The 15133-nt window shown below is 43.1% G+C and overlaps 1 protein-coding gene across 2 annotated transcripts in view; it reads left to right on the top strand.

Moving 5' to 3' along the window:
- The window catches only part of LAMA3 (laminin subunit alpha 3), a 276412-nt gene that overhangs the window by 192818 nt on the left and 68461 nt on the right, over window positions 1-15133 (top strand). Inside the window, exons 38-40 of one of the 2 annotated variants that reach the window (XM_039217713.1) lie at window positions 4684-4914; window positions 9513-9626; window positions 14077-14186. In XM_039217713.1, coding sequence (XP_039073644.1) covers window positions 4684-4914; window positions 9513-9626; window positions 14077-14186 — 455 coding nt within the window. Of the gene's footprint in view, window positions 1-4683; window positions 4915-5986; window positions 6333-9512; window positions 9627-14076; window positions 14187-15133 lie in introns of those variants that run through there. The other variant, XM_039217723.1, reaches the window with a different exon arrangement.

Genomic DNA, 15133 nt, shown 5'->3' with positions numbered 1-15133 from the left:
AAAAAAAAAAAAAAAAAAAAAAAAAGAACCAAATAGAAATTCTAGAGTTGAAAATTACAATATCTGGAAATGAAGAATTCACTAGAAGGGCTGCTGTGGACTGGATTGCGTTCTGTCCAAATTTATGTGTTGAAGCCCTGACCTCTAGTTTGAGTGTATTTGGAGTAAAGAAGTAATTAAGGTTAAATAAGATCATAAGGGTAGAGCTGTGATCTGATAGAATCAATGCCCTTATAAAAGGAGATACCAGAAAACTCACTCTCTCTGTCTACCATGTAAGAACATAGTGAGAAGGCAACCATGTGTAAGCTAGTAAGAGAGCCCTCACCAGGGGTCAAACTGGCTGGCAATCTTGATCTGGGACTTCTAGCCTCTAGAACTGTGAGAAAATAGATTTCTGTTGTTTAAGTCATTTGGTCTATGGTATTCTGTTATGGCAGCCAGAGCTGACCAAGACAAGGGCTCAACAACAGAGTTGAGTACACAGAAGGAAGGATCAGCAAATTTGAAGGTCAGTTGAGATTACCCAGTCTGAGAAACAGAAAGTAAAAAGAATGAGGAAAAACAAACAGACTCTCAAAGACAAAGGAGACACGATCAAATATACCAACATGTGAATAATTGAAGTACCAGAAAGAGAAGAGAGAGAAAGGGAAAGAAACAGTATTTAAAGAAATAATGGCTGCAAGACTTCTCAGATTTGATAAACACCCTTAATCTACATAAACATCCTAGCTCATCAAACTCTATGTAGGATAAATGCAAGAGATCCACACACAGAAACATCATAGTAAAGATTCTGAAAGGCAAAGACAAAAAATCTTTTTTTAAATAAATTTTTTATAGTTTTTATTTATTTTTGAAACAGAGAGAGACAGCATGAGCGGGGGAGGGGCAGAGAGAGAGGGAGACACAGAATCTGAAACAGGCTCCAGGCTCTGAGCTGCCTGCATAGAACCTGATGCAGGGCTCGAACTCACAGACCGTAAGATCATGACCTGAGCCAAAGTTGGACACTTAACCTACTGAGCCACCCAGGCGCCCTGACAAAGAATCTTAACAGCAATGGGAAAGAAGCCCATGACATACAAGGGCCCTCAATAAGGTTAACACCTAACTATTTACCACAAACCGTAGAAGTCAGAAGGCAGTGGGACAGCGGTCAAAGTGCTAAAGGAAACAGACTGGCAACAAAGAATACATATCCAGCAAGCTGTCCTTCAAAAACAGAGGAGAAATGAAGACATTCCATTATAAACAAAGCTGAGAGAATTCAGTGCTAACCAGCCCTCCTTATAAAAAATACTAATGGGAATCTTAAGACAGAAATGAAAGGATACTATAGACAATAACTTCCCTCCCTGTTAGAAATGAAGAACGATAGTAAAAGTAACTACATAGGTAAATATGAAAGGCAGTAAAAATATATCTTTATAGCTCTTCTATCTAATTTAAAAGACAACTATTTAAAGCAGTAATTATAAATCTGTGTTGATCGGCATACAATGTATAAAGACGTAATGTGTATATATATATATACAATGTATAAAGACAATGTATATGACAAAAAAGGGGAAGAAATGAAATGAATAGAAGAAACGTATTTGTGTACTGTTGAAATAAAGTTTGCATTTATTTATTTTTAAATGTCTTTTTTTTTAATTTATTTTGAGAGAGAGAGGGAGAGAGCGAGCACGAGTGGGGGAGAGGCAGAGAGAGGGGGGTAGAGAGAATCCCAAGCAGTTTCTGCACCAGCAGCGCAGAACTCATGAATCATGAGATCATGACCCAAGCTGAAACCAAGGGTCAGATGCCCAACTGCCACCCAGGCACCCCTAAATTTGTATATATATAAATGTTCCAACCTGGATAAGTCTATAGAGACAGAATATAGATTAGCAGTTGCCTGGGGCTTGGGATGGGAATAGGCAGTAACTACAAATGGGCACAAGGGTTCTTTTTTGGGGAGGGGGATGAAAATGTAAAACTACATTGTGGTGATGGTTGCATGTTTATGTAAATTTACTAAAACTTGTATGCTTAAAATAAGGGAATATAACTATATGCAAATCATACCTCAAGCTGTTAAAAATATAAACTAAAATTAGAGGAGCGCCTGGGTGGCTCAGTTGGGCAAGTGGCTGACTTTGACTCAAGTCATGATCTCCCAGTTTGAGTTGAAGCCCTGCATCAGACCCTGTGCTGACAGCTCAGAGCCTGGGGCCTGCTTCAAATTCCGTGTCTCCGTCTTTCTCTGCTCCTCCCCGACTCACAATCTGTTTCTCTCTCTCTCTCCCAGAAATAAATCAACATAAAAAAATTTTTTAATAAAGAAATAAATTAAAATTACATTAGTATCACATTTATGTGTAAATAATAATAAATACCCTTTACTGAATGTCTACTACATGTTGGGCACTGGGCTAAACACTTTATATACATTATATTATTTAATTTGCTTTAATTCTCATCATAGTCCTGAGAGATTAGGTATGATTATGCCCATTTAAGACATATGGAAACCAAATTTTAAGGAGGCAACAGAATATAAAGGTTAAAAGTGCAGTCTTTTAGGGGCAACTGGGTGGCTCAGTCGGTTAAGCTTCCGACTTCGGCTCAGGTCATGATCTCACAATTCATGAGTCCAAGCCCCACGTGGGGCTCTGTGCTGACAGCCTGGAACCTGGAGCCCATTTCCAGTTCTGTGTCTCCCTCTCTCTCTGCCCCTCCACTGCTCGCACTCTGTCTTTCTCTCTCTGAAAAATAAAGAAACATTAAAAAAATGTTCTCTTTAAAGTGCAGGCTTTTACATGAAAGATACTCAACGTAACTAATCTGTAAAGAAATGCAAATCAAAACCAATGAGATACCACCTCATAGTCATTAGGATGGCTACTATTTAAAAAAAACAGAATACCAAGTGTTGGCGAGGATGTACAGAAATTGGAACACATATGCGCTGCTGGTGGGACTATAAAACAGTGCAGTCACTGTGGAAAACAGTATTGAGATTTTTTAAAAATTTAAAGATGGAATGACCATGTGATCCAGCAATCCCACTTCTGAGGATATACCCCAAAGAATTGAAAACTGGGTTTTGAAGAGCTATTCACATACCCATGTTCATTTCAGCACTATTCACAATAGGTAAAAGGTGGAAGCAACTGGAATGTCTGTGGACAGACGAACGGATAGAGAAAATATCATGTATTCATATGATGGACTATTATGTAGCCCTAAAAAGGAAATCCTTCTGTGCTAGAATGTGATAGTTCTAGCTAGATTGAACTAGAATAGATGTGAAGATCCTAGATTGCTAGGATGTAATGTGAAGATACTATGCTAAGTGGGATAAGCCAGTCACAAAAAGACAAATACTGCGGGATTCCACTTATATGAGGTATTTAAAGTAGTCAAATTCATACCATTAGAAAGTAGAATGGTGGTTTTCAGGAATTGGGGGGGAGGAGAAAATGGAAGCTATTGCCTAATAGGTACAGAGTTTCCATTTTGCAAGATGATAAAGTTCTGGAGTCTGTTGCACAACAATGGGAATATAATTAACGCTATTATACTGTACACTAAAAAATGGTTGAGATGGTAAATGTTATGTAACATGTCTTTTACCATCATTAAAGTAAAATAAAATAATATAAATGTGTGTGTGCAAGAAAAGATTGTACTTTCTGTCCCAATTATGTACATTTAATGAATGATCTAAAAAGATCTAAAAGAGATCTAACTGCATGACTCAGTGGGTTTCCATAACCCTCTCTCCTATATCATTCTCATTCATTTTGGGCTTGCACACACAAAAATGCATTTCTAAAATATTTATTTATTTATTTATTTATTTATTTATTTATTTGAGAGACAGAGATAGTTGGTGAGAGGAACAGAGGAAGAGAAGCGGAGGGAGAAAGAGAGGGCAAGAGAGAGACAGAATCTTAAGCAGGCTCCATGTACAACATGGAGCCCAAGGTGGGGGCTCAATCCCAAAATCCTGGGATCACAACCTGAGCCATCAAGAGTCAGACACTGCAGCGCCTGGGTGGCTCAGTCTGCTAAGTGTCTGACTCTTGAGTTTGGCTCAAGTCATGATCTCACGGTTCCTGAAATCGAGTCCTGCCTGTCTCCACGCTGACAGTAAGGAGCCTGCTTGGGATTCTGTCCCTCTCTCACTCTCTGTCCCTCCCTTGCTCTCTCTCTCTCAAAATAAATAAATAAGCTTTAAAAAAAGAAAAGTTTAAAAAAGAGAGACGTTCAACCAGTTGAGCCACACCCCAAAAGTACATTTTAAAATAAATATGACACTGGGAAATCTTTCATTTCATTGTTCCTTATTTCCTGCCTTCATTTTTTCCCCTTTCATGTGGTATTCTCTCTTCTTGGGAATAACCCAGGACACCTGACTTCTGAATATAAATCCACTATCTTATACTAACTTTTACCTACCCTTTCCTTTCCTTTCCTTTCCTTTCCTTTCCTTTCCTTTCCTTTCCTTTCCTTTCCTTTCCTTTCCTCTCCTCCCCTCCCCTCCTCTCCCCTCTCCTCTCCTCTCCTGCATTTTCCCATCTGCATTGTAAATGCCTTTCCTTTGACTTGTGCTGGACGCCGCCTCTCTGAAAGCCCTGGAAGTGAGCTTGCCAAAGGGAAACCTTGCTTTTCTGTTCTCACGTGTAGGGAAACTTCAGACACGCCAGCAGCGGTGCCCCCGTGTCCCGGGAAGAGCTGATGATGGTACTGTCTAGACTAGAAGGTGTGCGCCTCCGAGGCCTCTACTTCGCCGAGACGCAGCGGCTCTCCTTGAGCGGGGTGGGACTGGAGGAGGCCTCCGCCACAGGAAGCGGGCGTAGAGCACACGATGTGGAGATGTGTGCCTGCCCCCCTGGCTACACTGGTGACTCATGTCAGGTAGGAAAAAATTCCCCCTAGGACTCTTGTGGCTGCCTCTCCTATCTGTTTCCCCCCACCCTGCTGGATGGTCTGAAGCACTCTGTCCATTGGACAGGTGTTTCCTGGGCTATAGCTTCTGTCTTACCTGGACCACCTTCAGGTATGAAATAGGAAAAAGAAATCGCAGACATTTCAAATTCCACCAGAAAGCCACAGGCACTCAGTCAATCCTGGGGGTTATAGAAATCAGGACTTTCTGGGAAGTAGGAAGGAGCCCACCAGTGGGCATCCTGGTATTTGAGCCACTCCCTTCCCAGTGGGTGACCTAGGGTTCTTGTGCTATTCCCTAGTGGAGGGCCCCTCCAGACAGTGTCCTGATTCTTCCGGGGGAAGTGGCAGCCCATTATCCAAGTTCACAGCAGATCTTCCTGCCAGGCCAAGCCAGCGTGACTTGTCCTCAGATGATTAAAATGTGCCATAAAATGAAACCATGTCATATCTCAAGTTGTAAATAGGTTCTCTTCCTGATGGGAGGAAAAGAAAGCACAATGTTTAAGTGCAATTATTAGGAAATAGCAAACATTATCACTCAGTGTATTCCCTCCACCCCCTGTATGTACATCTAGCAATATACTCCCCTTTCTGTCCCGGCCCCCGTGGTCTCAGAAAGCCCCCAGGTGATCTGCTCACAAGTTTCTTTCTTTAACTTGCAAATATATTACCTGTCAAGGTTTTCTGGGGAGATCATGACCTGAGCCAAAGTCGGACGCTTAACCAACAGGGCCACTCAGGTGCCCCGTGGGGACTTCTGCCTTGTAACATTTAGTCCACCGGTGCCAACATTCTTCTTCCCTACCCCCTTCCTCCTCTCTCTGTTCTAGCCCGATTAAATAAAATCATAGCCCCAGGGAAGGAGGGGAACCTCTGGATTACCGGCCTCCTGCCCAGGGCGTGTTCTTTTCACATGACTCAGCCTGTGATTTCCATGTGCTCTAATCAGCTAGTGCCGTCTGCAGGGTAAGGTGGGCAGAAGGTGATGCCTACCCCGCCTCGCAGGAATTACAGAGCGGCATTCTTCCCTGTGGGACTGTTATGTGCGCTCTCTCACCGGCTGACTCACGGGTGAAGTTTACAGGTGGGGCCTCCTGCCGCAGACAGCCTGCCTTACCTGAGTCAGGCGGGCCTGGGCACTGAAGCAGGAAGGGCAGGTATAAGAGGAAGAGGAAGAAGTTTGCACGCAGCCAGCAGGACGCCAGGGGATCAGGATGCCCCCCGCAGTGAGCTGGTCAGCCTGCAGCGCTGGATGGCTGTGGGTCCTTGGGGCAGTGGTGGGGCAGTGTCTGGGATATAATTCGCAGCAGCAAAGGGTAGCATTTCTTCAGCCTCCGGGTCAAAGTCATCTGCAAGCAAGTCATGTGGAGTTTAAACCCAGCCAGGTAACATCCTTTTTAAATTTTGGTTTGGGCTGGGGAAGGATTCCTAGCTTTATGACATTTTTTCAGTTAAGGGGATGAATGAATAATGGGTGGGCTGGGGGAGGGGCCCGGAGCCTCCCTGTCCCGTTGACTGGCAGGGTTTATTATGGTGCCTGACAGATTGCTCCCCTGAGCTGTTAACCACAAACCGTATAAACATCAGCCCACCTGGAAATGCCCAGACAGCTCAGAGTTTGCATGTTTGTGGGATGTTAGTACACTATGAAACTTTGTGCCCTTTTGAGAGTAACTCAAGCCCCAAGACAAAAGAGTCCAGTGCCTGTAGACCTCCAAACTCTGCTTGGAAGAAAATTTACCCATAACGTAAACCACAAAAATCAATGACATCCATGTTTAAGAAGAGTGATGAGACTGAGTTTTTATATTACCTAACAAGAGATGCTTCCATTTACCAGGCATTATATACTCATAAAGTCTGCTTTCTTCCCCCCCCAACCTCTCTCTGTCTCTCTCTAAAATTTCTGGATTTTTACATGTATGCTCACAGAGAAATTGATCCTATGGCTGCCGAAATAGCCCTGAAAATCTGATGGGACATTGTTTTATCACTTGTACTACAAAATATATTCAGTACAGTCTGAGTACTTGAACTGAGTTGTGTGTAAGAGTGTGTGGAGTTTGTGTGCTCTGTAGAGGTGAGAAAATGATTATATTTCAGTAACTGGCAAACATTCTGCCTGAGTAGAAGTCATGTGACTTGTAGGGGATTTTTTTCCCTGTTTCTAATCAAAAGCAAATTAAGGTGGTGGTTTAATTAGAATGAAGTGTCCTCCTGCCAAATGTGTTTAATTAAGGCATTTTTACTCAGGCATGTTGTCATAAATGAACCACATATATTTATTTGGATAATTTGTTCTTTACCAAATCTGATTGTTTCATAAGCATGTAACATGATATGTGGGGATAATTAAGAGACGCTTGCCACTTAGTAGTAGAGAGTATTTGCTTGTAGATATGATCACACCACCAGTGGCTGAATTTTGTTCAAATGTATCTCTCAGTCGTGTTTTCAATTAAAGAACATTCCTTTCATACTTCGATTCTCCTGTAGACAAGCCTATTCATATAACACATAAAGCGATCTCATTTTTTGCAATAGCTCCTTTTGCCTAATAGCAAAAGGGGAAAATACGGTTTCTAATAGCTGAAGAGGAAAATATATTGGGAATTATAGTCTTGTTATTGTGTCCAGGGTGTAGTAATTGGTAATTTTGGAAGAAATTCCTATCAGAAACTGGGCTGTTCTGCCCTGGGGAGTACACAAGGCTTCTTTCTCCAGCTCTATAAGGTTGGCTTCTTCTTTCCCACCTGATCAGGTAGAGCCCTGTATGGCTGCCGATGGATGAGAATGGGTGGTTCATTTTACAGTTTCCCTTGTTCGTAGCTTTGGAGTCTTATAAACCTAGTGCTGTTTAAAGAGAATTAGATGAAAGATGATCTTTTATCTTGAAATATTATTCTTTCCTGATGCTTTAGATAGGGCATATATGGACGTTGGTTAAAGAAACCGGAGACAGCATTTGGTTTGACACAGTGTACTGATTTGCTCTGCCAAAATAAACAAAATGTCTATGATTCTCTTTAAAGACAGAAATCTAAATAATTTTTTAATATTTTATTTATTTCTGAGAGAGAGAGAAACAGTGTGAGCAGGGGAGGGTCAGAGAGAGAGGAAGACACAGAATCCGAAGCAGGCTCCAGGCTCTGAGCTGGCTATCAGCACAGGGCCCGACGCAGGGCCCAAACCCACGAACTGTGAGATCATGACCCAAGCCAAAGTCGGACGCTCAACCGACTGAGCCACCCAGGTGCCCCTCTAAGTAATTTTTAATGGCTGGTGTCAGAAGAATTGCTTCTTTTTCTATTAGGGGCATTCTTAACTAGAATCTTTTTTAAATTAATTAATTATTTATTTTAAAATGTTTATTTATTTTGGAGAGAGAGAGACAGCATGCGGGTAAGGGAGGGGTAGAGAGAGAGGGAGACACAGGATCTGAAGGAGGCTTCAGGCTCTGAGCTGTCAGCACAGAATCCAGTACGGGGCTCGAACTCATGAACTGCAACATTGTGATCTGAGCCAAAGTCGGACACTTAACCAACTGAGGCACCCAGGCACCCCAACTAGAATCCTTTAAAAAAATACACATGTATATATATTCATGTGAAAAATAAAAACTCTTATTACACTGGAAAGAGACATTGTGCTAGAGATGGAAATGGCCAAAGCAATACGAAACAAGAAGAACACACCCAGTGAGATTCCCTCCAGCTGGGTCTTTGTGTGTTCCATTGGAGCCGAACATCCCTGCGGGGTTCTGTAGAGAACCCAAGCACAGTCTTCTCCCCTGAGTTCCCTGTTGCTTACAGACCAGTGAGTGGCAGTGACTTGGTTCCCCCCATTCTGCCATTATGGCATAGATCCTGATGAAGACTTCTTAGTCACCCTTCATCCTATACTGCCTACCCCGCCAGTCCAAACCCATGCTCAGAGAGGGAATGCCTGCCCAAAGAGCACTTGGACTTGAAGGGATTTTCTTAGAGACTTTCCCCACCAAAGACTGATGTCCTGACCCTCTTTACCCCTTCACTCCTTCACCCTTTCACTCCCCCTAAAACAGTTGAAGAAGAGGAAGCCATTTCTACATTCCTCTCTCCACACCTTCCTTTTCTCTGATGTCCCCCAAAACATCTCCCACTCTGCCACAAGCACACACTCCTGCCGTGCTGTGGAAAGAAGGTAGAACCTGACAAAGGGAGCCAGTGGACCGGCTAGTGTTTGAAAGTAGAAATCCACATACCAACTAAAGGAGAAAAAGATTTTAGAAGTTGAATGTTTGGGGCACCTGGGTGGCTCAGTTGGTTAAGTGTCCAACTTCAGCTCAGGTCATGATCCCATGGTCTGTGAGTTCGAGCCCCACATCAGGCTCTGTGCTAACAGCTTAGGATTCTGTGTCTCCCTCTCTCTCTGCCCGTCTCCCATTCACAATCTGTCTCTCAAAACTGAATAAATGTTTTAAAAAAATTTTTTAAAGAAAGTGAATGCTTGACAGTCAGAATTGTCACATGCTTTGGATAATAATTCTTTCTTTATGTTGACTAAATGCTTTGTTTGCAAAACAGGGTTGTAGCCCCGGATACTATCGGGATAGCAAAGGCGCATATACCGGACGATGTGTTCCCTGCAATTGTAATGGACACTCAAATCGATGCCAGGATGGCTCAGGAATATGTATTGTGAGTAAATTGATACTCTACTGGCTGACAATCTGTGTCTCCCGGTCCCCTCACCCTCCACCCTCACCCCACTGGTCCCTGAGACATCAAATATCACATCTCCAGCCAAACCCTAAATTGAGGTTGCTTTGTAGACATAGGAAGCTCCAGTGTTATCAGGCTAAATTAGTTTACACTTCACTTTTCCCTCCATTTTAACATGTGCCATTGGAGAACTCCTATCTGAACAACGAAATTACACATTAGCTTCTAAATCTTTGCTTCATGGGATGTGTTTAACAGGTGGATCCTGGGACTTAATTCCTGGTAGAATGTAACAAATCAAAGCCACTACTTTGGGCCCCAGTTTTGTTAGGGTGGCAAGAGGCTGCAGGAGGGGAGCCTCATGGCTGCTAGATGAGCGATAGCTCAAGCAAGTAATCGGGGAAAAGATGAAGCTTAGAAAGACTTACGGCACATACTCAGTCACTCAAGCACTAATCTTCTGCGGTTGCCAAGACAAAGTGGATTTATGTTAGGAAAGAGGCGAGATGAGTCCTTGCTGTCTGTGGCTGATCCACTGGAAAATAATCTTTTAAAATCCTTTAAAAAATATTTCCCATAGAAAATTGGATTCTTGGGAAACTTTTCTTTTGTATCCTGAAGCAGCCCATGTTTTCTTCTGCCTTCCTCTCTTTCATCCCTAGCAGCCAGGGCCTCCCTACTTGGAAGAAGAATAGACAGTTACAAAGAAAGGAGAGAGCCTCAGTGCCCCCAGGGGCACAAGACACCCCCACTCCCACCCCGTGCTCACGTTGTGCTCTTTGGAAATGTGTTCTTCTGGCACAGATTTCCTTTGCGTTGTGCAATGCATCTAGAGTGTGTTTCAACTCTTTGAGCTCCTAGTCTGTGTTAAGCCAAGTTCAGCATGTCCCAGGGAACTGCTTCCTCTGCAAGATGGGACAGGCCAGGACAGGACATTGTTGATAGAATATTCTATAGGATTTTAACCTTGTAAGTTCAAAAGCAATAGAAGACATTGGAAAATAGTAGTTTTCAGCTGGTAAATACTCCTAATATAATAATTTATATTTCATACTGTATGCTGTGTGTAACACAGGTAGATGCTTTAATTTAAAGTAAATATTTGTCTTGTCACGGAACCATAGCTAGATATCGAGTCCACTCCATCAAAACTGCCAGCGAACAAAAGTACGCATTCTCTGCGTCCATTCACCCAGCGGAAGGATCACTAGTGAGTCATAATTCATCGGTTTTAATCAAACAAGATTTTGTCATTTCCTTTCTCTGTAGCTCTGTCTTCACTTGTCCCTAATGGCCATATGGCCTCTAGAAAGAATTCATTCAGGAAACATTTATGGAGCATTTGCTATTGTGGGAGGTAGTGAGCAAGGCTTGCAGTCCCCATGGGGAATATGTGCACGTGCGTACTGGGGGGAGGGGGGGTTCCGTGCCTGCACTCACTTAACTGCTCCATGGTGGGCACTGGGTGCTGCCCCTCCCCTCAGCTCGGGTGTGCCCATAGCATGGGAGCCAAGGATGCAGCCCTCATTCTCAAAGACCCGTAACGAGGAAACCAAGTACTTTACACCATTGAATGAGCTGATTCCTCTGCAAATTGGACTTCGCCTCTCAAGTCAATTTCTAATATTTGGGACCTTCACACTTGTGCAAATCTCCATATGGTTTCAAGAATAAACTTTGAAGTTTGAAAAAGAAAGTAACACCAGTTCTTAACCAGTAGCAGCAAGTCATATGTTGCATGGGTGTCGTCAGCCAGAAAGACCCACAGTGATGGCCTCTTTCTCTTCCCCAAGGCTCTGTCTCTCTCTCTTCTCCTTGCCTCCTTCTCCCCATATTTCTGCCTCTCCCCCATTCCCCTTGCCTTCTGCAGTCTCCGTCATCCCTCTTCTACCACGCTGTTCCCGTGTCCCTTCCTCTTTTGGTTTTCCTTCACTTTACTCCCTGGCTCTTGAGCCCATTTCCCCACTGCCAGACTTACCTGAAACCCACAGGTGGCCCAGGGCTCTCCTGAGGCTCATGGCCAGACGTCCATGCTTCTCTGTGCCACCTCAGATTTCCCTTGATCTGAGCTGCTACCTTACCAGCTGCATCTTGTCCCACCTTGCCCTTCACCCTCTGGAATACCAATTGCTTCATCTTGCCCACATGCCCTGCTGTGCTCCTGCATGACTGGCATTCTGTGCACACCGCTTCCTATGCCTGGTGTGCTCTCTCCTCACTGTTCTACCCAGCTAATTCCTCTCCTTTTATCCTCTGTGTAGGAGGCATCATCGCCTTCAGAAGCCTTTCCCTGAGGCTCTTCTTGCTTTTATGAGGTGCTGGGGTGCATCAGCCATCAAGTTTTCCACATTATATTGAATGTGTTCACAGGGTTCTAACTGCCCCCTGGTTAGGGTGCCGATCCATCTTCCCTTCCCTTGTACCTGGTAGCTTGGTGGGACGTGTAGTAAATGCCCATTGGATGTTTAGTGTCTGAGGAGCTAGGAGAGCACATGCTGTGGGAGAAGATGTGGATTCATCCATCCATCCATCCATTAATTTATTCACAATAAACCACAAGGAAACTTGATAGGCAGATGTCTCAAATTTGCAGGGTTGAGAAAGACAGCTTCCAAGATTGGAATTCTCAACCAAGAGTGGGGGTATTTCAGACATTCTTATGAGACCTTATCAAGCAACACAAGTTCTCATTCCTTTCTACAGTCCTCTCCCTGCTCCCGAGCAAGACCAGAGTTCAGTGTGCTTTCAGTAGGACACAGACGGCCTCACCATAATTCTTGTTTATGTTCTTGCTTCTCCAGTGTTTTCAGCTCAGAACTAGGTAGATATAGGATTAAAATACATCTATTCCGCTGTGTTCTTCTTTAAGAATGTCATTTAGAGTTTAAAAAGAAAGGAAACTAAAGTGGAAAGGTAAATAATCAGTGCAAAAGAACAACTGTTTTGTTAGAGAGTCAGGACAGTGGAGCAAGGTAAAGGTCAAGAGAGACCCCTCTGTGGATCCGATACACTGCAGTGTGGATTTGTTCCTAGTGTCCTGGTCTACAGCAAAAATAGATACAGCAGTGACATTTGGGGAAAGAGGGAAGGATTCAGGGCAGGGCTGAGCTTTCTGGTGATGATCCCATGTTAATGTGTAAGCAACATCCCTTGTGTGTATAACACGATTTCATATCTGAAAAAAATATGAAAAGATACTTTAACGTCTTAGTGGATTGTGTAATTGTTCATTATTGAAAAGCTTCTGAGGGATGGATGTGTTTAACCCAAAGAAACCGATGACATTATGATAGAAGGGACAGTCTCACATTCAGAGCGGGGCCACACCCACTTAGGATATAGTGTGTGTTGTTTTTACAGCCCGGTTTCAGATATTGACAACTCACATCCATTGAAATTTCCTACCAAGCCCCACCTCTGTGTAAAAGCATATTTTTAAAATATTAGACTCATTCCAAGTCATCTAGAGTATCTCTGAATTATCAAATGCCCACAGAAGGGTGGGTAGTTTCCTGGATAGTTTTGTGCATTTACATATGTATTACTAGGATATACTAGGGTAAAACAAGAAACATTACACTGGGCTAAAAATTCCACAAAATAAGCAAATTTGATACCATCTGCTAGAATTTGCCTCAGTGGACTGCTTAGTTCGATAGTCGTCTCATCTCAATGCCTTACCGAGGAACGACTTTCAATAGGCATTGACTTTGGCATGAAAATAATTGGATTTACATAAACATACAACGTAGACAAACTTAACATCTTGCTTCTTTGAGACATTGTAATTAAACTGAGATGCTGGAATTATTTCTTCAGATACGATACAGCTTTTCATTATTTTAATAAATTCCATGTGTTAACTTATTGCAACTATATTCCCCTTTAGTATATCATGATTAAGTGAATTATGAAGTAAAACAAGTTCATTTCATAGAAACTATTCTCAGGGGAAGACGGATGGGACTAATATTTTGCTGAGGCTGTAGTGTACTTTTTAAAATCCTCCCAGCAACCTTCAAAAGTGGGTATTATTCTAACTATACATTTTAAGAAAATCAGAATTGTGTGTAAATCATACATCAATAAAACGGGTTTGTAAAAAACACTGAGGCTCAGAGAGGTGACAAATATTGCCCAAGGCTGCACAGCTATGAAGCTTTGGAGTGAGTTTGAATCCAGCTGGTCTTCCTCCATTTCACCCTCCCGATGCTAAGCACCAAATAGCTGATGGAAGGGCACTTACGTGGTTTATTTTTTAGTACCAACAGTAATTGGAAAGATGGGGAAAATATATCATTAGTGGATTGATATCCCTGTACAGAGTCAGAGGACTTGAGTTATATTTGAGTAATTAAGTTGATAATAATTTTAATAATAATAAATGTAATCGACTGCTCTTAATTGTATGTTCGTCTGTCCCAAGAACTGCCAGCATAACACTGCCGGGGAACACTGTGAACGCTGCAGAGAGGGTCACTATGGGAATGCCATCCACGGACACTGTAGCGTCTGCCCGTGTCCTCATTCCAACAGGTACTGTGGGAGCTTGAAAAGAATCTGTAGAGACAGGAAGTAGCTTGGTGGTTGCCTGGGACGGGGGGTGGGGAGTGGGAGGGGGGTGGCATATGGTCACTCCCGCTATGGGCATGGAATTTTCTTTTTGGGATGATGAACATGCTCTATAGTTGATCATGCTGATGGTTTGTACAACTCTGTGAATCTACTAGAAGCCATTGAATTGTATGCTTGAAATGGGTGCATGATACGCTATGTGAATTCTATCTCACAAAGCAGTTATATTTAGAAAAGAATACACAAAGATGTAAAACACAAGCAAAACAAACAAGAACAGCTTTCCCAAATATATGCTTGTGTGTTTTTCCTTTTCCTCTTTCCTTTCAGTCTTCATTCGATGGCTAAACATTATTTACTGAGTGCCCAATATGGGGCCTAGAAGTTAGCATTTTCTAGGTGCTGGGGAAACTACAGTACAGAGACTCCGATCTCACAAAGCTTCACCTGAAGAATGCAGGCAGGGGGAGTTTTCACACTCAAGAAGTGCATGCACAAATAAATAAGTGTAATTTCAGATAGAGATGGGCTCTGCGGCTGATAACAGGGCCACGTGATTGATAGCTAGTGAGTAGACCCTTTACAGAGGAGTAGAAGGGTTTTCTGAGGCCATTGGCCAAGGACCAGGGAATGATGAGATGGAGTAAGCATGGCGGTATCTCAGCACTGAGGGTCTGAGGCAAGGAAAAGACAAGAGATGGTCCCTGTGACGATGCATCGGTGGAGTAAGGAGGTGGTTAGAGTGCAGTGTGGGACAGAGGGTCAGGAGGTGAGGTTGGTGGGGCACCCAGTGTACAGATCCCATAGGACCTTGCAGACTGTAGCAAGGCCCTCGGATTTATCCTCAGTGTGATAGAAGCCACAGGCCAGTTCTGAGCCACGGAGTGATGTGACCCGAGGTGTCGTTC

The sequence above is a fragment of the Hyaena hyaena genome, unplaced genomic scaffold (genome assembly GCF_003009895.1).
Source record: "Hyaena hyaena isolate Hyena2069 unplaced genomic scaffold, ASM300989v1 scaffold_14, whole genome shotgun sequence".
In the NCBI taxonomy this organism is placed as follows: Eukaryota; Metazoa; Chordata; class Mammalia; order Carnivora; family Hyaenidae; genus Hyaena; species Hyaena hyaena.
The sequence above is the reverse complement of the archived record's forward strand: the minus strand, read 5'-3'. Positions and strand labels throughout refer to the sequence as shown.